The sequence below is a fragment of the Typha latifolia genome, chromosome 4 (genome assembly GCF_019914945.1).
Source record: "Typha latifolia isolate L0001 chromosome 4, TyphaL0001v2, whole genome shotgun sequence".
NCBI lineage: Eukaryota > Viridiplantae > Streptophyta > Magnoliopsida > Poales > Typhaceae > Typha > Typha latifolia.
Genome location: NC_133089.1, coordinates 1,318,217 through 1,344,004, shown reverse-complemented (window position 1 = coordinate 1,344,004; position 25,788 = coordinate 1,318,217). Strand labels below are relative to the sequence as shown.

The 25,788-nt window shown below is 37.4% G+C and overlaps 3 protein-coding genes across 7 annotated transcripts; 1 reads left to right on the top strand and 2 right to left on the bottom strand.

Annotated features, from left to right (window-relative positions):
- Positions 1–1,494: 1,494 nt before the first annotated feature.
- LOC140786346 (aspartic proteinase oryzasin-1-like) lies at positions 1,495–7,373 on the bottom strand. Of its 2 annotated transcripts, none has more exons than XM_073134691.1 (14): positions 7,234–7,373; positions 6,748–7,127; positions 6,587–6,647; positions 6,094–6,188; positions 5,907–6,019; positions 4,853–5,021; positions 4,685–4,724; positions 4,527–4,591; positions 4,267–4,380; positions 4,091–4,155; positions 2,939–3,092; positions 2,741–2,860; positions 1,871–1,959; positions 1,495–1,791 (listed from the first exon to the last, which is right to left on the bottom strand). In XM_073134691.1, the coding sequence occupies exons 2-14, from the start codon at positions 7,111–7,113 to the stop codon at positions 1,707–1,709; spliced, it is 1,536 nt and encodes a 511-aa protein (XP_072990792.1). In that variant the 5' UTR covers positions 7,114–7,127; positions 7,234–7,373; the 3' UTR covers positions 1,495–1,706. The 2 variants fall into 2 exon arrangements, with proteins under 2 accessions (XP_072990792.1, XP_072990793.1); XM_073134692.1 differs by having other exon boundaries at positions 6,748–7,123; positions 7,234–7,255.
- Positions 7,374–8,024: 651 nt separating this feature from the next.
- LOC140786347 (probable receptor-like protein kinase At2g42960) lies at positions 8,025–12,746 on the bottom strand. 2 transcript variants are annotated; one of them, XM_073134693.1, is made up of 8 exons: positions 12,300–12,746; positions 11,044–11,744; positions 10,811–10,915; positions 9,467–9,589; positions 9,168–9,338; positions 8,901–9,030; positions 8,500–8,709; positions 8,025–8,405 (listed from the first exon to the last, which is right to left on the bottom strand). In XM_073134693.1, exons 2-8 carry the CDS (start codon positions 11,703–11,705, stop codon positions 8,271–8,273), a joined length of 1,536 nt encoding a protein of 511 aa, XP_072990794.1. In that variant the 5' UTR covers positions 11,706–11,744; positions 12,300–12,746; the 3' UTR covers positions 8,025–8,270. The 2 variants fall into 2 exon arrangements, with proteins under 2 accessions (XP_072990794.1, XP_072990795.1); XM_073134694.1 differs by having other exon boundaries at positions 11,044–11,732; positions 12,300–12,438.
- Positions 12,747–14,401: 1,655 nt separating this feature from the next.
- On the top strand, positions 14,402–25,593 carry LOC140786666 (uncharacterized). 3 transcript variants are annotated; one of them, XM_073135269.1, is made up of 13 exons: positions 14,402–14,512; positions 14,811–14,908; positions 16,022–16,251; positions 16,593–16,760; positions 17,147–17,510; positions 17,611–17,754; positions 18,152–18,304; positions 18,384–18,500; positions 19,571–19,648; positions 20,649–20,798; positions 22,106–24,022; positions 24,522–24,593; positions 25,040–25,593. In XM_073135269.1, exons 1-13 carry the CDS (start codon positions 14,440–14,442, stop codon positions 25,127–25,129), a joined length of 3,654 nt encoding a protein of 1,217 aa, XP_072991370.1. In that variant the 5' UTR covers positions 14,402–14,439; the 3' UTR covers positions 25,130–25,593. The 3 variants fall into 3 exon arrangements, with proteins under 3 accessions (XP_072991370.1, XP_072991371.1, XP_072991372.1); XM_073135270.1 differs by having other exon boundaries at positions 25,046–25,442; XM_073135271.1 differs by lacking the exon at positions 14,402–14,512 and having other exon boundaries at positions 14,819–14,958.
- The last annotated feature ends 195 nt before the right edge of the window (positions 25,594–25,788 follow it).

Below are 25,788 nucleotides of genomic sequence, written 5' to 3'. Positions count from 1 at the left end.
TTAATCTTATATTTATTTTATTTATAAATTATTAGACCCATTACTATGCGGGGAGGATCTCGAAATTCAGGAGGAGCCGACTGATTAGGAGAGTAAGACGGATTTTAGAGATATCCCAAGCAAGTAGAATCCTATATTAGTCTACGAATAATGTATACTTATGTCATTTCGTACTTGTATTAATTATATGCCATTTCTTACTTGCAGTAATTACATGCTATTTCTTATTTGTATTAATTACATGTCAATTCTTACCTTCATTATTTACTACCTATTGCACATGTATGATAGGCTCCATGCATTGTTTATAGTACATTGTACCTTGATGATCATAATATAATAAATAATAGAAGTCATGGCACCACGTGCACGTATCATTGTTAGATAAATCCTAACTAGGCAGTGCCCCCCTCACTCACTCAACCTGGGGTTAAGAGTAGAGTGTATTATATAGCATTATATTAGCGGTCTACACCTGAGGTTGTTAGCTGGTGGAACATTCAGGTGATTACACTGCCCTAGTTGGAGACTTGTCTAGTATGATATTAGTAAGGATGATTGAGAGGTAGGGTTATAGTTCTAGCGATACCCGAGGACGTAGGGTCAGGGCGTCTATCGAGCTGTGTGTTCTTAATCGCCGTATGCGATGATTCTGTTCTGTGCAATGATTCAGCTACAAGTAATGAATCTGCTGTGTGCGATGATTCTGCTCTGTGCGATAATTCAGCTACAAGTAATGAATCTACCGGGTGTGATGATTCTGCTTTGTGCGATGATTCAGCTACAAGTAATGAATTTGCTGTGTGCGATGATTTACTAGAGCTGTGTTGATGGGCCTACAACTGAGGTTCTTAGTCTGATGGCCACAGACAACTGGTCATATGCAGCGTCACCAGACATGTATGGGCGATAATACCGCTAGATGATTAGTCCCCCTCGATGCTATGTTGATTTGTGAGACATGTCATTAGTGACTCGATTTCTGTGTGGATATTTATGTAATTAAGCTATGATGATGAAAGTTATTAAAGTTGAACTGTGCACATTTCTTTGATATGTTTATGGATTTGCATTTCTATTTATCATACAATATAATATTCATAAATTACTATTGAGTTATACTTGCTGGACCCCATGCTCACCGCTATTTTAGTAGAAATATTTCAGAGTTAATTATGGAGGATGCGAACATCGAGAAATAGCATATTCATTTCCCTATTTAATATTGTTTATTCTATTATTTCTAATTGGACATAACCCCTGTGAGAGTTTTTATGTTTAAAATTTATGTATAAATTTATATTCCTAGAGGCTTATTAAGACATGTGATAATTATAACTTTAGATTATTTATTAGATTATTGTGGTATTTCTAGACTTATCTAGATACTTTGTAAAAATATTTCACTTACAGGTCACGTGAGAATCACGTAGAACTCTACATGTGAGAAACATGTGATTTTTGGAAGTGGGTGTTTCATATCTGAACCTTGGATACAAGAATCAAAACAACTTCTTTCTCTGGATTAACTGGCCATCGTAAGCAAAAGCTTTCAGAATACGGGAATATCACAGCTTAAGTTGTTGGTAGACATCTATAATTACTGTCCCAGATAACATACAACAGGCGTCTTCTCCCAGCGTCGTACTTACACATAGTTTTTTTATACTAATTTACTATATCTTCATCGTCATGAGAGTTTGCCATTATGCTGCCTCCGCAAAGCCAACTCTCAGGTTGCCATAGTCGAAGACAGTGTGGTAAACACCCATGAAGACGTCACCCAAAATCCTGGAGCAGTTTCATTAGTTAGAAATCAAAGATTCTGGCAGGAAAGCCATGAGTAAGAGACTGGGAAAGGAAGTCTAACCAGAGAGGGCCTCGAGGAGGAGGGACGTCCAAAGCTGTGAATCCACTTATGCATTGTGCTGCAGTACCCTCACCAATCTTAAGGATGTACTGCATCAACAAAGAAGCAAGATAGTATTATGGTGATCGTGAATCAGAATGATAACTGAACATTTGGCATCACATTTTGATTAATATCTGTTTCGCTTGCCTATCAACCAAGTTCATGTGAAGCGTGAACTATGCGACGTAAAATGTTGATCTTTACAAATCAGGATATCATCATAAAACTTTCATATGTTGAAATGTCTAATATTTTGTGAACATATAGTTACATATAATTTATATTCTCAATGACAATTCAATAATTCTACACAAGAGAGGAAACTACCAAAGAGTACAGCCTTTCAATCCATAAGTGAAACATAACCTGTGCCTTTTAAGGTGTCTAGAAACTAAAACGCCACAATTCCCATGTGTCTCACTTGTATAGAAAATTTCAAGTTCTTTAACTGAGAAGTGAGAACCCAATCTGTTGGTCATAGTATAGAGATTCAATTCAAATATATGAGGAAAGAAAAACTCGAGTAATTTGGATAATTCTAGACTGTCAAGTAAAAGAGCTCTGCTATTGGTCGATCAAACTTTTCTTCTTCAGAGTTCAGACCACTTGATCCTAAATTCCTAATGTAAGAAGGACCCAAAGAACCTTAATATTTGGCTTCTGGACATTTCAAATGGTTTTGACTGTTGGTCATCTCTAATAATATTGATATTCAAAATGAATAATACCCTATCATTGATTGTGACTATGAGGTCAACTCATATTCTAATTTACTCTCAGCAGTACATAGAATCCCATTTGATAACTATGGCAGAGGGTATAACGTACCTGATCTGGTTTGAGCTCAAATTTTTTGCTGCCTACAGTGAAAGAAATAGGAGGCATGGAGGCAATGCTACTACAGTCCACAGATGTTTCTCCCACATGATTAGGCAGTCGCTCACATAGCTGCAATATAACTTAACGCATGATTAAGCATGCCAAAGTGCTATATTAAATATCAAGTACATATAAAAAGAACTTAACCTCATCGATATAATTCAAAGTATGCTCGTGAGTATGATTCTGCCTTAGTTGATATTGTGTCCATACAACTGCCATCTCACAAGCATTGCATGTGGCATCAACCAGACCAAAAGATAATCTGTCGGTGTCATTCACTACACTCTCGATGCCAATACTGCATTAACATAGAGATTATTAGAAGCAGCATACATGAACAACAACAAAAAAGTGAAATATAGGCATGTTAACTCAGTAACATGTTCTAGGAAATGGAAAGTGAGATTGTGCTTCTCTTCAACAATATATAATGTTTTAGGATGGAGCTTGGATATCATTCTGGAGAGACAGATGGGGTTTAGACATGAATCTCCTGTCAGTGTTCTAATATGCTAACAGAAATATCAAAAAGACCATCATGTTTTTCTTCTAGAATGCAACAAAGATATACTCGATTGATCTGTCTGAAAGGATCAAGTGGACCAGAATCTAATTTTCAACGAAGGATATTCTTTCAGACAGATCTCTCTCTACAAACTCTTAAATCCTGATGGAGGTTCTTCAATTGCACATCACCTTAGAAAAATATCAGTTCCTCCTAAAGGTAAAGTACTTATCTTGGTCCCCTGCACTGATAAGTTACACGGTAAGATGGTTCCTTGAAGAAATTGCTTCATAGGCCCTCTTAAACTGCACTTTATGGTGATGGGGATGAAAACAAATGACAACATTTGGCTGCACTGCTTATATCCTGCCACACTTCCCTCTACATTTAAAGACTATCTAGGAGAACGATGGCTATCCTCCATCAAGTAATATTAGAGGAGAAATAATATTATTTATCAGAGAATAAAAATAGGCCGCAACATACTTCTGGTAGATACACTGGGAAATTTTTGCAGAAAGAGAAAGAAGAGGAACTTAAAGCCTTAAAGGAGACATTCTTGGAAAATGGATTATTAAAAGAGTTTTTACATCCTCGGAGGGGCTGGAATACATTATATATTTATATCCATACAAGTGTACCTTATCATATTCTTTTCTGAAGTCTGTCAATTATAGTTAAGACCTTATGTTCTTAATGAAACTAAAACTGGAGTTACTGGACTTCTTCCCCACTTCATATAGACAGAAAAATAGAAATACATTACCAGCACATAGTGGCTTCTTACTAACCTTACTCCACGAGCTCCATCAAAGGTACAAAGACCAATCTTCGAACAGATTTCTGCTGGTTGTATCTGCAAAATGAACCAGGTAAAGCAAAATCTGGTTTTATGCTCATGAAAGCCTAGAAGATGCCAGATATTATTTCTTGTTTGTTCTGCAACACTATAAGCACATCAACAAACCTCTGCCAACAACATTTCTAAAATTTGTTTCCCATATTCAGAAACAACTTCTTTGCAATCTTGGTTAACAACCCCAGAAGCTCCGATTTTTTGGTTAATTTCAGCAATAACAGTCTGCATAGAAGGTGAGGCAGATGTTAAGAAACTAATAGCAGCATACCAAGAAGATCAATTTTTAATAATATATGGTGTCCTTAGATCAAATAGAAATATATATTTCCCAATTACACAAACACATCCACATGTATATTGATTCATACAGTTGGACCAGCAATCAAGGAAGTTCCTGAATCTGCGATGGCTGCACAACCTCTGGCACAGAATCCTGACATAGAAATATAGTACACAATGAATTTGATGTTGATAAATTTCAATGAGCAAGAATTTGCAATTGTAGGAAGGAGAAATCATGCAATACCAGTAGACTGGCCATCAATGAGGATATCTCCCATGTTAAACTGCAACAAACGAATAAAGGTTAAGTCAACATAAATATTTGGTAAAGCATAAAAGTTGTGAATAGGTAAAAACAACGTTCCAGAATCCAACAAATTGGAAGAAGTAAAAACTTAGATAAGTGATCAACCTGCCAATAACCTTTCTGGGACACTGGGACATATGTATGTGCACCCTTATAATGATTAGGATCAACACCCCCAAACACAATTTCACCTCCCTCTCCTTCACCTGCATTTCTGTTGAACCAGAAAGAGAAAACAGGTTCTTTGACAAGTGCTTGTTTGACCATATTATACCTACAAACAAGATTAGTGTCTTAGTGATACTGTCCACCTCTTCTTCACTAATGCATGTAGAAGGCATGTGATCCACAACAGGGAGCCATTTGCTTATAGTGAACAGGACAAAATGAAGCCATCTATGAAGCAAAGTGCGACAATCCTAGTAACTGTCAGATTCATAACATGTTTGAACAATGAAAGTTTGAGGCAGGAAAAGAGAAACAAGCTCAAGATCTCAAGAAGATGCAAAATGAGTTAACAAATAGCACCTAAGTCAATCCACACGATATCCAGGAAAATAATAATGAAATTTAAATTTTCGCCTATAAATTAATAAATAGCAGAACCACTTTTGAGGTTATACTGTGATGAAATTGGGGGCCAATATAAACAAGTGATAAGTCACAAGAATCAATAAATTAAACATCTCCCTCTTTTAAACCTTAAAGCTTTCATTTTTTTTTTTTTCACTTTCTGTTAGGAAAAAGAAATCTGAAGAATTCTGTAATGAGATGATAATATGTAAAATCCTAATCATAGAACACAGACTACTCCTGATGAGCTCCAAGATGTTCAGCAACATTAGCTCCATGGCTTTCAGCAAAATACCCCTTGGCAGTTACCACATAATAATAGCCAAGTATGATTTCAGCTAATAGCATTTAATTGCAAACAAACTTTTGTTCCATACTATGTCTGTGAGTGAGTGTGTATGTGTGTGCGCATCGCTTGTATATTCTCAAACCAAGGGTTTATTACCTGCTTGGTGAGCAGGAAAATAAAAGGCAATGAGCATAAATTATTCACTAGCATTTATTGGTCATATTTTTCTATTATTTTATTCTTAATTTTGTATCTTGAGACAACAGTAGGAAAAGATATTAGTACAATCTTTCATACCACACAGGGACTGCATCTCCAACTGATATTTCTTGAAATCCAAGTCCTAGAATACCATCAAATCGGGCCGCTAAGAAAGTAACACCTGGTTCCGACGTGGCTTCAATAAAATCCTGAGGGAACACTTCATATTAGTTCACAATAATAAGTCAAATTGCCAAAGGAATAAGGATCATGAAACGCTTGCCTGACTTTTGGCTATGAGGTCACCAACTGTAACATCATCTTGGCTAAAAAAACCAGAAATTGATCCAGTTCCATAACGAATAGCTGCAGATTTCCCTGCTTAGTACAAAAAAAACAAACAGTTACAGAACAAAGTGGTCCATGAATAGTATGTGGGTTATCCCGATAGTCTCTCTTGTTGGCAGGAAAACCTATACCTTCATTCCTGTTTACATTGTCATAGTGATCCAGGCTCTTACAATTGACTAAAACTATATAATGATTCGTTATTATATTTTGCCTGATCAGCCACCAGCAAACTAAACAAATTAGAATTTTTGTTCACAAGAGTACTGAAATGATCGAGATTGGTCAGTCATTATATGCATATGATTCTACTTAGACAAAGTAACGTAAACCAATTTAGTAAATTCATTAGCACCAATAGAGCACAAGAACAAGAGAATTCAATGCCTATAACTCGTGAAAAGAAGAATCTGCATTTAGAGACGAACCGTTCTCCTTATACGTGCTCGATTGGCTTGACTTATATTTGGCATGAAAAAAGCAAGCAAGCTGCATCCGAGGTACAATTCAGCACAGGAAACTCAATCAAACTCACTGGTTTACAACACTACAATGAAATGCAACAGTTAATGCAGAGCGAGTTGCTTACAGAGAAATAGCACTTGGAAGAAGGGACCCACAGGTTCGAGCTTCCAGTATCGAAGATGACCGTAAACTTCTGTGGTGGCGAGCCAATTCCAATCTCCCCAAAGTATTGTGCATTCATGTAGTTCTTGAGGGATATTATATCCGTGTTATCTCCATTGCCATCACAACTCCGGACCCCATACTTCCTCGCAATAAAAGACTTCCCACCCTTGGCTGAAAGCCAGGATGCGATCCTACTATTCACATCGACCGGTTTCTTCTTCAACCCGATCCTGATCAATCCATTGGTCGAAGCAGGAACGGCGATCGGAAACAAGAGGATCGAGAGCAGAATCGTGATCGCAAGAACGCCACGCTTCGGTCCCATAGAGAACTCCCTATCTAGAGATCGACCGAATCAAAGGTAAAACGAGAATCTAATAGAAATTGTTCAATAAAACACCAACAAAAGCAAAATCGCAAAGAAGGAGAATAAAAATCCACTCACCGATGACAGACTCGAGAATCGAGAAGAGGAGGAAGAGAGAACAATCGAGGTGAAATTAACGTTGGAGGAGCTCACCATCCGCCATGGCTATATATAGAGGAGTCGGTGGATGCGAGACGTCCGATACTTCAATAGGAACAATCTCCGCCATTGGATGAGACAATTCGAGGTTTGAAATATTTAATGTACTTCTGGCGGGAGGAATCACGATGTTGGTGTTTTTGGCGGTCGTTGTTGCGGTCACGTGAATGAACACGAAACCCGAAGCATAAGATGCGGGACCCGCCTTTAGTGATGAAATTTGCATTTCACACCTTACACTTTTGGATTATTTCGACTCAAGCTCCACATTTGTGATTAAAACAAAAAAAATAAGTTCAAAACATTGGCTGTCGGCCAGCAGCTGATGTTTACAGTTGCAAGTCGTGTTTCGTGGCCGGACGACACGTGGACCGATTTAAATGGTTGAGGTCCTACTTAGTACAGTGGGATACTGTAGCGTGCAAGATTAGAGCCAAGAATTTTGCGTTACGTTTTCAATTATAAAACGACCTCGCTCATGCTTGCAAGCAACTAAAGCGCGTACATGGTGCGGAACATGTGGGTTGGCATGAAATCAAGGTCCTAAAAGTGAGTCCGATATGGTCGGAAATGGATCCGATGATCCGTTTAATTGATCCTTACCGGGTTTTGGATCTCAAAAGCAAACCCGATTAGCTGTTCGTCTCCCACATCTCGACTGTTAATCTTTGGGAAAACTCGAAAGTGAAGTGCAAGAGGAGAGACAGGAATTGGAAGATAGTATAAACTTATATGTTCATAAATTCAGTATTCCAATAGAGGTATTTGTACAATGCAAAAGCTCAGATTATGGTACTCAGAAAGGGCCAGTGACGAGCTTGATCTTCCTATCTAGTAATATTACCAATGCTAGTAGCCAAAAATAGCAGTGTGACACAGAGCACAAAATGATGAACTATCTGAACAATCTTGTTAGCAAAGAAGTCATTGATCTCCAGTGATCACTATAGATTGACTTATGCTTGAAACTCCCCGGATGTTGCAGTATCTGGTTCTCCTTTTTGGTCGCTCGTATCTGCAGAAGTTGAACTCTCCTTTAGGGGCTCCATATCCATGCTTTCCGTGCGACTCCTTCGGTTTCTACGATCCTTCTGAGAGAAATTTATAAAACAGTTCAGCAATTTTTTTCCTAGATATGCAACCACTAAGCTAAAAAAGAACACAAAGAGGGGGTTTATATATGACCTCCCGGTATGGGATTTCATCTGCTTCAAGCATCCGAGCAACCTGACCCATCTTAGGTCTCTTATCTGAGTCAGGATCGACGCATTTGAGTGCAATTAAAAGTGTCCGTTTAAGTGTACGTATAGTTGGTTTAACCTCCAGGCTCGAATCCACTACTTCCTCTGCTCTCCTATTTCCTACCATCATCTTGAGCCATTCCACAAGATTCACCTGAACATAAATCACTTTAATACCTAGTAAAGAATGTAGTTACAGCCAGAATCGTAAGCCATTCCTAAACACAGGTTCTCTAACAAATGAAGATATTCAAATTTTTACTAGTTGGAACATTGGAATCGATACAATCAAAAGATAATTTCAAAGGATTTGAGTAGTGGTACACTATGATAAGCATATTTTACCTCATTGGCAGGACGACCATAATCCACAGGATCCCTACCAGTCACAGCTTCCAATAGCAGAACCCCAAAACTATAAACATCACTCTTCTCATTTAACATTCCGGTATTTGCATATTCAGGTGCTACATACCTTTGTTTACAGAAAGGGATAAAATTAGGCATTTCAAAAGATTTATCTTTTTTGTGCAATAACTAGTCAGAGACTCGTAATCACGTGGTCAGGAAGAAAAGAGAGCAACATAACATAAAGATGAGCTGAAGGTATACCCAAATGTTCCCATTACTCTAGTTGTGACGTGGCTCTTGTCTGAACCCAAGAGCTTGGCCAATCCGAAATCAGAAAGCTTGCCATTAAATTCATCATCAATTAAGATGTTGCTCGATTTGATATCTCGGTGTACAACTTTCGGCTCTATAGCTTCATGCAGATAGGCAAGTCTGCAAGCCAATGAGTCATCCATTTAACTTCATTAATAGTTAACTTAAATAACAAACTGAAAGTTGAGTTTTAACTTCAAGAAGAAGAAAATTAGTGAAGGCAAGAAATAAGTATGATCACAACTTACGCCTTTGCAGTGCCAAGGATAACCTTCATTCGGTTTTCCCAACTGAGAACACCATGTTGGCGCATAGCCCCATGAAGCCACTGCTCTAAGTTACCGTTGTTGACGTACTCATATACAAGGATCCTACAATAGAGTAATCAAGCATAATTAATTGCATAAAACTCCTGCTAAATGGTCCACAAACCAGAAATAGCTTATCATAAAGTGAAAACAGTCAAAATTAGGAAAAAGTATTATTCAATGGAAATGTACATTTTTAAAAAGTAACAGGAATCTTGATTTATATAGAACTATTGCAGTGAATCTTGATTTATATAAAACTATAAACATCACTCTTCTTTCCACTTTTTTCTTACAATAAAACTTAATAGATCAGCTTTTAGGAATTATGAGGTCACTCTTTTAGAATAAGTTATCAGTGGCAAAGTATATTTACTGTTCGATTTTTCCTGTTACACATAGTTAACCAGTATATTAATAGCTGTGGAAGCTGTACATATATTGAAGATTGCAATCACTTCTAAAGTTTTAACTGCAGATCCAGTGAAATATTTTACTATGTGATGCCTGTAGCAACCAAAATTTCATTGCACCCTAGGACCTTGATTATGTTAGTGAGTTAGGCAACTTCTTTCGGCATTCAATCTCTGGAGTTTTACTGCTCTAGTCAATTTTAAAATAAAGTGTGTAATGAGAAACTACTGTAAATCATTAGGTCTAACTTCAAATTTTCTTTTTGTGGAAATCAAATAAGTGGCATGTAGGGGTGTAAACAAGCTGAGCCTAAGTGAGCAGATTCCAGCTAAGGCTCAATTCGAAATTAATTTTGAGCCTAGCTTGGGATTCAGGCTCAACTCAGCTCAAGCCTAAAACTAGGCTATTTTCAAGTCAGGATGAACCAAGCCTATTATTCAAATCGAGCTGGGTCGAGCCCAAACAGCTAAGTCTTAAAACGAACCAAAATTCAAATTGAGCATGAGCGAGCCGGTTCAGGCTTGGGCTCGGCTCAAAATTCAAATTGAGCCTAAAAACAAGCTTAAGCTCGGCTCGGCTTGAGCTCGAGCTGCTCGTTTATTTTGGCACCCCTAGTGGCATGATTGTTCAGTGTTCATTATCATCTTGCTAGGGTATGTAGATCAGTTTTGTTGATCTGATTCAAGTTTAAGTCACTTTTGTCCATTTCTTGGATCTTTGCTTAGTGGATATGTGAGACTCAGAAGTGTCCATCCTACATTAGGACACAATCCTGATATATGCTCAAGAATGCTCTTACTGTTGTTAACTGCAGAGACGAGAAATTGCAAAAGAGCAGGTGAATGGTTTACAATGTCTTTAATCTTTTACCTATTGGTTCCTTCTACACAGTACCCCAAAAGGCGCACCAGATTCTTATGCCGAACATGACCAATGGCTTCAACTTCCACTCTGAATTCCTTCTCTGCCTGCCCGCTGCATGCCATTTAAATAATAGATATTATATGATAAATTTAAGCACGCAAATGATTTCTTAATGGATAAAGCCTGAAGATAGTATATTAGTTGTGGTCATAGTTAGCAGTAACTATAAGCAAACCTACAGATTGTTAAGAATCTTCTTGACTGCAACCTCAGTTCCATTTGTTAGACGGCCACGATAGACAACCCCATAGCCACCCTCTCCAAGGACATTTTCTTTAGAAAAACGATTAGTAGCATACTCAAGATCTCGTAAAGTAAACCAGTGGCCCCATCCCAGATGCGAGAATTCAGGAAGACCAACTAACGGAGATGCAGATACAATTCCGTGAGGAGAATATGGCTTCCTGGTGGGCCCTGAGCTACCTTCTTCACCAGAATATGAACTCCCAGCCATTTCAATGTGGTAAACTGAGCTACACTGGCTCATGTTATCAGCATCAGCCGATTTAGTCGTAGCCAATTGTGCTAGTGACTTGCCAGATTCTTCATCTGTATATTTGTCATGCAAGGAGTAGAAAGGTCCTTCACGGTCATTTAAAGTCTGAGCAAGACTGCGGGTACCAACTCTGTCTACAGATATTTCCTTAGAGATGACAGGGATCTGCTGCGGCGTGAAGTTACCAAACTTTCTTCTTGTCTTCTTCCGAGATGTAAGCCATATTGATAGCATCAATAATATTAACACCATTAACATTCCAATACCGATAGCAATCAAAACCCATACTCTCAGGCCAAAAACTGGGGTGCTCTTTGATAGTTCTGCACTCAGACTAGACGACATTTTCTTTTCTATGTTATAAAGAGATCACTGCATCAAAGGCTGGAAAGATTCAGTATGTCAGATTGATTGGATTGCTAAGAAATTATCGAAGTAAGCATCATCTACGTCAATCCATCCAAATTTCCACACCAAAAAAAGCTGATGGATTGTTATCCTAACAGAGACAAAAGTAAGCACTTGATCTTTGGGTTCCTTTAGAATTAATTGGTTGCGCAACTAAAACATACAGCAATCCAATCTAAGACTGAAATCATGTTTTTGAACTTTGAAGTTTCATATTCCACGGAAATTATATAAAACAATGATTAAGGAAACTTTTCGCCCACATAATGAGGGAAACTATAACAGTATTTTCACAAAAGAGCAAAGTAATAGAAAATTAACTACCAAATTAAATAGGAGGGGAGAAAAAAGCAAATACACCTGAAAGAATAAGAAAGGGAAACGTGCGAGAGGGGGAGAAAAAATCTGAACACATCATTTTTTTTTGCCATCCATCACCATCAAGACAGGAGAGCAGTGTGCATATAAGAACAATTGTCCTATCAAGCATCTACCACTAAAAAAGGCAAATTTTTAAGACAAAAAAGGTACCTCCTTTGCTGATTTAGTCTCTCTGATCCATCCTTCCCCGACCAATGAACATGAAGCCAAAATCAAAATCACAAAACCCCCAGCCTCGGGTTGAAGAGCCCAAGAAAAACAAAAACCAACAACCCAACTAAGAAATGACCAAAACAACTGAGAAAAGGAGAATCAATGCAGGATGCAAGAAGGAAAAAATCCTTCTTTTTCCTCAATTTTTAGGGACTTGGGTATCAAAGGGGCAATTTTGGCTAAAATGGTTGGTGAGTTCTCTTACTTTTGTGCTGATGAGAGAGGAGGGAGGCCACCATGAGATCCTAGATGATGAAAGGAAGAAGCTTTCTTTGCAATGAAAGAAAAGAAAACTACGAGAAGAAAAAGAAGAGGGAGAGAGAGAGAGAGAGAGAGAGAGAGAGAGAGAGAGGAGGAGAGGGGTTGGCAAAACAAGAGAGCAGTAAAGGGAAAGCAAGGGGGGTTGCAGGGTCTACATTAATTAAAAGAGTTAAATGGGAGGGAAGAGAAAATAATAATAAATGAGAACAAGAGATAAGGTCAACCAAGATGGCCTATAACTCCAAATACCGCTTGGCTGGCCAGCATATTCATCTTAATTAGCCATTTATCCCCTTTTTAGGATATTAATTCTGCAACTCATTTATTCTTTTCCTATCACATTTATGAAAACGGACCCGATTCTAATTGGAGAGTGGTAAAATTATATTCGGATTTATTTATTCTTTATATTTTTAAAAACTAAATAATATGTGAATATTAATCTAAATACTATTTTTCAAAGAAAAACTCATATTTATATTTGCATAAACTATCCGAATTATGATGCTTAATCCGGCTTGTTCTCTCCCCTACATTTATCTCCTTTTGATATTCAATTCTGCATGTTATTTATTCTCGGCATTAATTATGATACTTAATTTTCCTTCCCATTTGGCCATCTCCAACGACTCAATTAATGATGTAAATTTCTCCTTTACACAAAATCTTAAGCGGCCAGCTTGGCTTGCACTTTTCGACGTGCCGCAGTGACTCGTTTACTTTAAAAAAAAATTAAATAATTCCGTTTTTCGTTAGTTTAAAAGTACACTAATAATTCAGCCCGTCGGATTGCCCCAATCTATTATAAAGATTTCGCTAGAGCTGCGTTGACTCTGTATGATTTAATATTAACATCAACTTGTAGGTGGTGATATGAAAAAGAAAAAGAAAAAGAAAAAGAAAAAAGACTTTTAATTTGCTAAAGACTGTAGACTTGTGGGTTATATCCTAAATTCCTCTGTCAACGCGGCATCTATCTGTAACAATACAACCAATCTCTTCCACCTCTCTACCTCTAATTCTATTCTTTAATCGTTTCACCTTCCGATCCAGAAACACCAACCTCATTGCCCTGTTCTCCAACTGTTAGACTATAAGAATTATGGGTGTTAATACTATTCTAAATCATAGCAAATGGTCGCGTTTGTCTCTCAAAATGTCAATGTTCTCGTTCAAACAATGGCATTTGCAGTCACATGCACTCTTCACGTCGGCACCACTAGGCTGTTGCCCGGACTAAATCTAAGAAGGGTCCAATAAATAATTTCACCAGAAAACTAGAGACTAAATAGCAAAAAAATGCCAGGATTAAAGGCTCATATGCCTCATTACCGACTCATTCCTTTGCGTAGATGTTGCGTGGACTTGGGGGAGTACTGGAATAGATCCTTGTAAAGCTTGGGGTGCAGTTAACAAGTGTGCACTATAGAATGAATCTAAGCTCAACTATGTGGGCCCTAGGCTTTAGTAAACCATATGAATTTTAAAAATAAGGGCAGTTGCTGCTTGCATGATCCAACCTCTTTTTTTTTTTTTTTTTTTTCTCCACAAATATTTTATAAAAATATAGTAATGTTTTTGTATGAAATTTTCAAGCAGAAAAAGATAGCATTGACTAATATTTATGATCATAGCCAAAGTATAAAGTTTAATTTTGGATATATAAATTTTGTGATGGGCCTACGGCCTGGGCCACTGCCCGTTTAGATTCGGATCCGGATTTGCGCAATGTACTATCAAACCCGACCCGCATATAGTGGCCACTGCCGCTGCTTCGAATTGAATCGAACCCTAACACTGGGTCAAGCGTGCGTTGATGGCGGAGATGGCGATGGAGGAAGATCCAGTGCCGGTTAGTGCAGCTCGAGAACCCTCGGTTCCTGAATCCAGTAAGCTCCCTCTCTTCTCTATCTCGCTTATTTATTTGTTTTTTCCAATTACGTGGGGAATCCAAGGCTTATCGGCTATAAGATCATAAACCCTAAAGAGGAACCCCAAATAAGGGGTTTGGATGCAAATTTTGTTATTGGTTTGCTTTCTACAGGGTTAAAAATGGGTTATAATTGCTTTTAGTTTGGATGCAAATCTTGCTGCGAGAACTTGGATCATATGGTTCGAAGGAAATTTAAAATTGGGCGGGCTCGTGATACTTGCGTGCATATAACATGTCCTTCCATTTTGCTGCAGATTTTGTTGAGGAAAAACTTCAAACCCTGCTGGAGAATCCGGCGGTGGAATTTGATGCCTGGACATCGTTAATAAAGGAGACTGAGGAAACTTCACCTGTACGTGGGAATTTCTTTGGGTTTCTCTGCATCTATGAAATTTCTTCACGGTAATGCTATGTGTTTCATGCGCGAAGACAAATTTATTTCTTGTATTGCCTATTTTTGTGTTTAAGAAATAAAAAAGATAAAAAAGATAAAGACAATGTAGATTGTAGATGGTTGTATTCTTTTGATTCAAGATCCATTCGACTAGTTTGCTATTACAATTAGTTACACTTAATAGATAGTATAGGATTGTTTCTTCAAGTTTTGGTCATTCCACATTCCTGTCTGCATCTATGACTCACTGCTTTGTCTGTTTCCCTAGGCCTATAATGCAAGCCTTTCGTGATCTATATTCCATAAGTGCTATTATTTTGTTAGTCATGTTTGATCCAAACAGTTCTCTCCTTGAAAAGAATTTTAAGTTGCTATCTCCTCTTACTTCAGGTTAGATTATCAATCATATCCTTTAACTAGGGCATCAGATGTGTGCAAAATAGTAGCAGGTTTATAGATGGGTATCACCATAAAAAGAACAGAACATTTTTGCTAGCTATTTATGCCTTAGCAGTTCTTCTATGGGGCTCGTCTAGAAGTGATGGTTTAGTTTCTCTAGTCACTAATGTTTTAAGAATCACTATTTCTTCAATCTTGCAGCTGAACAGCTTTTCCAGTCTTTCTTGACTCCTTTGCCTGCCTTTTAACTTCCAAGTCATGTAGTCCCTTTGTTGCATTGTGCCTTGTTGTCGTTCAAATTCTCTTAGCTGGTTTCATCAGGTTAAAGGAAGTTTCTGAAGGTAATTTGTGTAACTCTTTACAACTATTTTCTAGGATTCTTAAAATACCTTATCATGCTGCAACGTGTCTTTTAGATGGATTGCTTTGGGGAGTTATCTTTTGACTATATGGATTTTTTAACATTTAACAAATAACTCAGAATTCTACCACTCCTACCAGTCCAACAGAAGTGGATTTTAATTCTGATTTTATGTTTGTTCTAGTTTCTTTTTTAACTTTTGTACTTTACCACATCTATTGGCCTTTCAAAATGTTTGTTTTGCAATTTGGTAATATATGGGAATTTGATTGTGCTTTCTCTGATTTCTGCCACTACTATCTGTACTGCAGAATGACATACGAGTTATCAGCCTGGTTTATGACACCTTCTTGTCACAATTTCCTTTATGCTATGGTTACTGGAAGAAGTATGCAACCCACAAGGCACGTTTATGTATGCATAAGGAGGTGGTGGAAGTGTATGAGCGAGCAGTACTAGCAGCAACTTACTCTATCGATCTCTGGGTCAGTTATTGTAATTTTGGTATGTTAGCATATGAGGATCCTGCTGATATTAGAAGGTAAACTTATAAAACGAGTTCAATTTAGTAATGATGAATCCCATATATGATACCTTCCAAATTGTTTCCAATTTCTAAGTCAGCACTTTTGCACGTGCGTGGATGTTGAACAAAGCATACTTTGGAGTAAAATTGTAGTATGGTACAGAGAAAAGTATATCACTTATAGGTTTACACAGATATATGTGATCATGCATTTGACTCATATCAGAAATACAGTCAAAAACCCACAAACAGTAAATTACTACTAGGCTCCTGAAGAACAATAACTGGTTCTTGTTATTCTCGCATGTTACACTTATCAAATTTCTTTTAATAGTAACTCGTAAGTTTTATGGCAGGTTATATGCAAGAGGCTTATCTTTTGTTGGAAGGGATTACTGGTGTCATGTCTTGTGGGATAAATATATTGAGTTTGAATATTCTCAGAAGCAATGGAGTCAACTTGCTCATATTTATATTAACACTTTGCGATTTCCAACAAAAAAGTTGCACAGCTATTATGAGAGGTATATATCAGGCTTCACCTTCAAATATTACCAGAAAGTGCAAACCTTGACTTGGAGCAAATGAACATCTGAATCTAGCATTATTGAAAAATAATCCACTATTCTTGCTTGTTTATTTGAAACTTGGCTCTCTTGTTTTTAGTTGCATAAAGTCATTAGTTTATTTACTTGCTTTAGGCTGTGCTCCCCTCAAGCATATGAAGATACGAAGGGTAGAATACACTGCATTGAACTCCTCTTTTTTCCCTTTATGTTGAGTTTTTTCGTAATATATTTATCATAGCAGGCTATTAGCTATTAGGAAGTTCTGGTGTGATGACCGATAATGTGCCAAAAGTTTCATTTTGATGAGCGGGCTAAAATGTTATTTTGCTCGTGTTCTTTAGTTTTAGAAAATTGGCTGCTCTGTTGGAAGAAGAGATGGGGCACCAAGAAACCAAAGTGCCAGCAGAAACTGTGCCTAATTGTGAAGCAACAAATACAGATGACTGTGAATATCAAGAGGCCTCAGGTGTGATCAGAGACTTTTTGGATCCACAAGACGGTATTCCTAATCCAGATGCAGTGAAAAAGTACTTATTAATTGGCGAGAAAATGTATCAGAGATCCAGTCAAATGGACAAAAAAATTAGTCCCTTTGAGGCTCATATAAGGAGGTCTTATTTTCATGTGAAGCCACTTGATAGCTGTCAGCTTGAAAATTGGCATCAGTATCTTGACTTTGTTGAGATGCAAGGAGATTTTGATTGGGTACGTGAGTATGTCTTATTTTACTTGTATAATTCTGGTGACAGCAACTCAATTTTATTGCTACATCTCAGAGAGCCTTTTCTTTTTTCTCCAATGGCAGACAGTAAAACTTTATGAGAGATGTTTGATTCCTTGTGCTACTTATGCGGAATTCTGGATCCGCTATGTGGAGTTTGTGGATGCTAAAGGTGGTCGAGAGATAGCAAATTATGCTCTTGGTCGAGCTTCTTCATTTTTCCTGAAGGTATTGATTGTCACAGCATATGTTAACATCATTATGGACATAACTAAAACTGCATGATGAAGTGGAATAATATCTCAGCATGTAGCTATCTTCTTTTTCTCATTGCTCTTCTTTCCTTCTGTTAATTCTTTCTCCAGCACTATTCCTGTATCAGGAAATTGAATTCGTTTCAAGGTTTATTAGGTTACAAGCATCCCAGGCTAGTCTCTGGCATCAAGTAGGAAATTCTCTATTATAGTTTCATGTGGCTGTCATGCTTGTTGGTTTCCTTATTTTACAAAATCTTAGAGTATGTCAAATTGATCTTTTGATTCTTGAAAAGAGAACTTGATATTGAGTATTTTATAAGAACTCATCTCATGAGTCCAATCATTTGTTGGTGTTTTATTGCAATCAGAGAGTTCCAACTTTTCGTATGTACTGTGCTATGTTTAAAGAGCAAATTGGTGATGTTCTTGGAGCTCGCACTCTTTTTGTCCGAGATGGTGCAGATCTGGATTCTGATTTCACTGAGAATGTTAGTAGAGTGGCAAACATGGAAAAACGCATGGTAAACAAGTACACGAAATTATTCGCTTTGTTTTCTCATCAAATGATGGAAACTGACTCATTTTGACTTGCTCTTGCAGGGAAATACTCAAGCAGCTTGCAAGATATATGAAAAAGCAATTGAGATGGCTAAAGAGAAGCAGAACTTTCAAATTCTTCAAGCTCTATATACTAATTTTGCTCAATTTACATTAGTGGTAGGATTAACTTTTCTTCTCTAGGTGTTTGTTAATAGTCTAGTCTATTGGTAATTGAAGTCATCCATTCTTTTGCATAAATTTTATCATGGTTTATACTATGAGTAGGTTGCAACATTTATGTCCTAGTTTTATGTTTTGCCACAGATACACTAATATGCACATTGTTTTAATTGTGATGCAATCAACTTTATGATATTGAGGTGGATTCCTTTTTCCCTTTGGCTTTTGAAAATCACGTTGTGAATTCTTCAGGAAAATAGCCTACATGATGAAGGACTGACCTAAGTTGTGATTTGCGAGGTGACTCCATCATTTTGTTGGAGATCCAAGCCAACATTACGAAAAATGTGGATCCTAGCACTCAGTAATTTTTATTTTTTTGGGGGGTGGGGGGGCGACTGGGGATGATGGGCTGAACTTTTTTTTTTTTTTTATGATATTCTTTCTTCACACTCGGGAAATATGGAAAGATGTTAATTTCATGACTAGCAGCATTATTTATTGGAAACCCATTCTGCTTCTCTTTGTGTCTATGGATACAATACTTTTATTGAGCTTTGCCTCTACTTTCTATAGTACATTTTTGTAAGATATAATACTTGTTCAATTAGATGAAGCTGTTGGACAGTACTCAAAGCATTTTATTGAGCCGCCGCAGTTTGTTAACCTAAGAATGGTTACCATTTGGCATAATGAGGATATTTTCACCTCATACGGCTCCTTGTTTAATTCTTTCATTCTATGACAGATCTCAACTTACCCTCTATTTTTGTGCCTTTAGTAGGCCTACTATTTCTGGCTCCTGTGGATCCAACTCCCATGTCATGTCCGACATTTGTGTTCTAAGTCATTCAAAGTAGCTACACTATTCTTTTTTATGTTTTTAACAAACTTCTATTCCAAATTGGAAGTTTGATTTTGTGGGTTAAGCAGTAGATTGTCAGACTGCTTTCCATGCTATCTATTTCAGTAGGTTTTTTTTTTCTTCTTGAATTGATCATTTCTTCATTTATTCATGTTTTCCATATTTTTATATTTCTTCAGTACTTTTTTTCGACCTTTTGCAGATAAGTGGTAGCATAGATGCTGCTAGAGATGTCTTCATCAAGGAAATTGAGCAAACTCCCTGCAAGTCCTTAATAAAGGTTTTTTATTTTTTAAATTTGCAGCCATGAATTGCAATTGTTGCATACAGTTAGTGCTTAGGTTTATTAATATATTTTACATTACTTGTGTGGACAAGTTTTAAATGAATAACTTGTCACTTGATATAGGATGCTTTATTAAGTAATTCGAAACTATTATCACCATAGGCAAGCCACAATATATTTTCCTTTCTTGAGGACATGTTACCTGATGCTTATGATTCACAATTTGTATCTTCCAAACTGGAGACCTTATTCGAGCAACAATTTAAATTGAGCAACATAATAAAACTATAAGTACAATTTACATATATTACAATTGTTGTGTGATATGTATGGATTTCGTGCCGGTCTGCCTGGGTTGATATTTATCATGCCAGTGAATTATCAACACTGATACAGGTGGGTGTATCTTGATACTCCTTCAAGGCCACTCAATCGATTTGTGCCAATAGGAATTGAGCATATCTTATTTTAAACAAATCTAATTTGGAGTCTCTTTCATCACTTTTAATACCTCTTTGTATTTATGTTTGATTTATGCAAATTGTACTTCAAATTTCAGAAATCCAAGAAAAAATGGGAAAAATCATCATATAAGAATCTAATTATATATGTTCTACTAATATCTAGTGTTGAATGACTTTAATTTAGCCCTTAAAACCTATTTTAATGTCCTAGAAAGGTTTAAAGATGATTTTTCAGCATGTCAAGACTATTTAGTATATTAATAGCATACCGGCTCGGCACGACACATGCTAATGATATGTATTGTGCCGAGTCAAGGTCCACCTGCCCCGTGCCACTAGCACGGCAATCATTATTCATATGAACTGAATTATATACATTGTTTGCCTGTAATGTTAAGTTATCATTTCAGTTAAAAGACTTAAAGTTCCAAATTCAGGAAATAGAAGCTACGCTTATTCCATTGGATTTTCTTTGTGTCATATGAATATAAGAAGTGTTTTTTTTGTTTGATGGAGTATATCTTTCTCAGGGATTGGTACATTTCATGATCATGCATGGAGGGCCAGCAGAAGTACCTAAATTAGATTCCTTTATAGAACATGCAATATCTCCGGGATCTGATCTATCTAGAGCTTTAAGCTCTCAAGACCGTGAAGAAATCTCGTTGTTGTTTCTAGAGGTTAGATGCCTCCTCAATAGCTTCAGTAGAGTTAATTTTGGACATATACCAGTTGTCGACAATTGTAATGCATCCTATCTTACTGAAATATTTCCTAGTTTTGCATTTTCAAAGTTGACTTTCCTTGTGTCATTTATTAATTAAAATATGATAGAAGTTTGTTTTGTTCGTCTCTTGTCTTCTTTTGCAATTAACTTGATTTTCTCAGGTCATTAGAGTTTATTGGCGTTATTGTTTCCTTCATATTCATCCCTCTTATGCTTGAACTTGCATTTGTATAAATAGATATATGTCTCTTACTCCCTTATCTATTACTTTTGGTATATAATGTGTATCTGCATCTTACTATATTGAATGTTTTACATCTCTCAGATCTTCCTTTCTTAGGTCCTGAAGTCTTTGGCATTAATGTGTGTTATCTCTCATATTTAGATGACACCTGGGGTTCTATTTTCCTTTTTAGTGATCTGAGCAACTGGGATATCAGGCTCGATAAAGGCCTCCTGTACAACTGGGTCAGACCGGCCCATTCACAATGCCACTAAGATTATCAGTTTTTTAAGCTCTTCTCATTACTGGGAGATTTGCATCCAAAACCTCCATAAGGAATCAATTGTCTCTATAAATCTCCCTACCAAAATGACATGTGAAAGCCAAATTCTTTTGATGTATATGCTAGTGCCATCTGGACTACAATCGGATAATGTCCATGACAACCTTATGCCCTAGGCTTCTGTTGTTGGTATAGCCCGTAATTTCCTCAATATCTACTACTGTTCAATTCTTGTTCCTTTCAATTCCTTAAATAAGCCTGCTCTATAAATGTGGAAAAAGACTGCTGCATTGTGATTATTTAGCTCAAAATCCAGTTATGGACAACTGTAGAAAGGTGAAAAATTGCCATAAAATTACTGTGACAGAACATCTGGAAGGGCACAAGTGTGTAAGATCCGAAGTGTTTTTCTTTTTCGCTAAATTATCCTTCTTAGAATAGTTATTCATTGCGGAGGCGCATTTTATTGTGCATAATATATTTGGTTTGAAACAAAGGATCAATGCACAGTTTTCCGTGGGGAACTCCAAGAGTATTCTGGTCTCTATGTGCACTTAAGAAGAGTTGTGTAAACCCTTCAGTTTTGGAGCAAGAATATGTTGAAATTGTGAATTAAATTATATTGTTGACTGTAGTTAATATCATCTAGTTTATGTGCATGCTTAGTTAAGTGCACTATTTCTACTCACTGATATTAACTTCTCATAGTTGTGCTCAGTTAAGCACCATTTCTACAATTTTTTGTTTCTAGCAGTTCATTGACCTTTATGGAGATATTCAAGAAATCAGGAAGGCATGGATTCGTCATAGGAAACTATTTCCGCACATTATGAGGGATATATTTCACTGCAGTACCACTGGAAACAACTGTCTGGATGAGAATAAGGAGGGAAGAAATGAATCTCTGTATTCTTATCCTCATCATGCTTCTCGAGATTGTAGCAATGCGGGATCTGATATGCATAGATCACTGGGAAGGAATGGTAATGCTCTGTTTCAAGGGGCTAAAGTGGGGGAAATACAACTAGAAGACAAGAATAAGACAAAGGTAGTAGAAGAACAGGTAATCATTGCAGAAATGAAAGAGCAACCCACAGCAGAAGGAACTGAACCGGTCCAGCAGGTTGGTGAGCTGGTACATAATTGTCCTGATGTCACACAAAATCCAGAAGCCTGCTCAGGAGATTCTGAAATCAAAATCCAAATGAAACCAATTCCGGATCAAGAGTTTGGCAGTTCAAGTTCACCTGCGCTTGATAATCACTCAATAAGTTCACCACAAATTGATGCTGGTAAGTCCATCCCAGCCATATCGAATGACTGCAATTCTTCTTTGGAAGCAACTGGTGGGTCAAAGGAAAATGAATTTGAGGATGGAGGTGATGTAAATGAGGTCTCAGAAAACTGTGACCCTGATCTGCTAGATATAAAATCCAGCTCGTCTTCGCAAGCAAGTTTGCAAAAAGATGACAGTCATTTGCTTACAGGTCAAAAACCTTCTGAGGCAGAGAGAAACCAAATCAAGATGCAGGTCCAGTCACAGACAGACTTAAAGCATGATGTACCTGTTAGTGGTGTATATCCTCAAGATGCTAGTGGTGGGAGAGACTCGGCTCATCACAACAAAGAAGCTCCTGAAGATCGCAGTCATAAATCATATCACAATATTCAAGATTCACAACCTCAACAATGGCATGTTCATGGGCAATACCCTTCTATTGGATCTAATGCTCAGATGTTGACAGCTCAAGTTTATCCATGCCAGTCCCAGTCTCAGGCTTTTACCAACACACAGGATCAGCAGGCACACAATGCTCAAGGTCAGTATCAGATGGTTTCTACTCAAGTTAACCCATCTGGCAGTCAGGCTTGGACAGGACAAAATATGCAGCAGTTGGGTTACTTATATTCACAATCTCAGTTAAGCACACAGTCTGCTCAAGCTCAAATCTATAATCAACCGCTTCAGAACAATGAACAATATGGATATTTCCAAAGTATCCAAGGGTATGCACCACATATTTGGCAATATTATCAGCAACAGTTGTATTATCTACAGCTTCAGCAGAATCAGCATCAGAATCAACAATTGTCACCACCAGTGCAGCAGCAGCTACGAAGTCAACAAGAGCTTAACCAACAGGAATCCCCGCAACATCCCTCCTCACCACATAATAAACAAGGCCAACAACAGCCGCAGCAACAGCAGGCATCCCAAGTTCAGAAACAGAGTCAGCAGTTGCAGCAGACACAACAACAGCAGCACCTTCTTTACCAGCAACATCAACAACAGATGTATCTGCAAGTCCAGCAGCAACAGCAGCAGCTATACCTTCAGTACCAGTTACTTCATCAGCAGCAGCAACCACAACAGTCTATACTTCAGCAGCAGCAGCAGCAACCACAAGAACACCTACTAGAGCAGCAGCAGCAGCAGCAACCACGACAATCCATACTTAACCAGCAGCAGCGGCAGCCGCAACAACAGCAGCAATCACAAGAACACCTACTCCACCAGCAGCAGCAGCAGCAGCAACAGCTACTGCAACAACACCAACAACAAATGTTACTACTCCAGCAGCAGCAGCAGCAGCAACAGTATTTTCAACTACAACAGCCGCATATTGGTTCGTCAGAACTTCAGGCTTTGAACTATAATTTATACTTCCAGGTGAGTCATTTCTTTGATTATGCTGAAGAATCCTGTGGCATTCTTTAATTTTTCATCCTATGTTTTTTAAGGTTTCCTTGTTAATAAATTTTTTCGAGGCCTTTTGTCTAGTGCAAAAAGCTTGCTAACAATTCTAGACTCTACCATGCACTACGACACGGAAAATGGTTGCTGACTTGCAAAATCAGTTATTTCCTCACATGCAACATTTGTCACCTTAACAGATATCTATATTATTCTCTTAATCGTTTGAAGGTACTGTTGAACTGATTTTGGTACTTAGCCCACTCATTTTGTAGTTTCAATTGGCAAGACCAGGTACTATGGGCTCATGGAACTGACAGGACTTGTGGGGTTCTTATAAATTTGGCTTACATATGCAGTTGCACATACCGTTTTCTTCTGGATTTGTAGAACTAGTGGCATTAACTCCTAGTATGTTATAGAACTCGTTAAATGTATTCTGATGCTATGAGCAATTTCTTTCCTGGCTAAACAGCAAAATATCCCTGTACAATACACCAGCAACCAACAACAGGAGGAGAATGGTCAAGAAGGCGAAACATCCCAGGTGATAATCAAAACTCATGAGATATTATTACAATGAATGCTCATGATTACCCTTTCTTTAAAATATTATTTTTTTGGAGTAGATCATGATAACCAAATCTTTTTGATATGGCATTTGATGATTACTTAATTCTGATGTAAGCTTACTGTCGAACAAGTGACTTAATGATAATCATAATCTTTGGATTAATAACTAATGGTTTGCATCAACTTATTTACCAGCGGTATGGACTTTTCTCCAAAATGAGAAAAAATAAATAATTTACCAGTGGCAATGTTATTTGTCTTACAAATATATGATGTGGAACAACCTAGTGTGCCATCCATTTATATCTACCCTATATTTAGTGTCCTTGGGTATTGCAGTCTGATCCATTAAATTGGAGCAAGACTGGAGAGTAACTCGAGTATTATTGTATTTTGCATGATTCTGATATGCTTTAACAGTTGCAGGCTGAAGGGTCCGAAGTGCAAAATGCTGAACAATGTGTGCTTTCCCATCCCTCGACCCCACAGCTACTTCCTGAAAATCAATGAATCTGTTACAGCACTAAGCAGTTGAGGAAAATTAGTTGGTGATTCTTTCAGCTGTATCATTTGTATCATGATCTCCATCTAGAGGGTAATGGGTATGGAGACAATATAGTTATTACATTGAAAATTTTGTAAGAATTTTGCACTGATGTACAGATGTGTTGTACAAGGATTGCTGAGCGCAACGGTTGAACATTGATGTTGCTGAGGGACTTGGCTCAGCGAATGCTACTCCTACTAACTGGAATAATTATCATAAGAATTTTGTTCTTTTTATCGCTTCTCAAGAACAATTTAATTCTTTTTATCACTTCTACAGTTGGGTGCAACGACTTGGAGACAATCCATAGACTTTGGCGTTTATAGAAGATCGAAAGAGGCTTCTTGTAATTTTCTCATGACAGTCCTTCAGTTGATACATGTCTGTCTTGACCAAATGAATTCATCTTCTATTGTTCCTCATCTCATTGCCCGGTTTGAGCGGTGAGTACAGTATACTAAGAAAACAATCCACAATCTAGGCATTATAAAACTCAATAAGTTAAGTCTTGAGAATGTATATGATGTTCGGTTGTATTAGGGAGCTTGAATTTGTGAAGTGTGAACTATCACGTGCTATTAGCTTGTAATTATCCTAATTGCTTCTACAGTGTGCCCTAGTT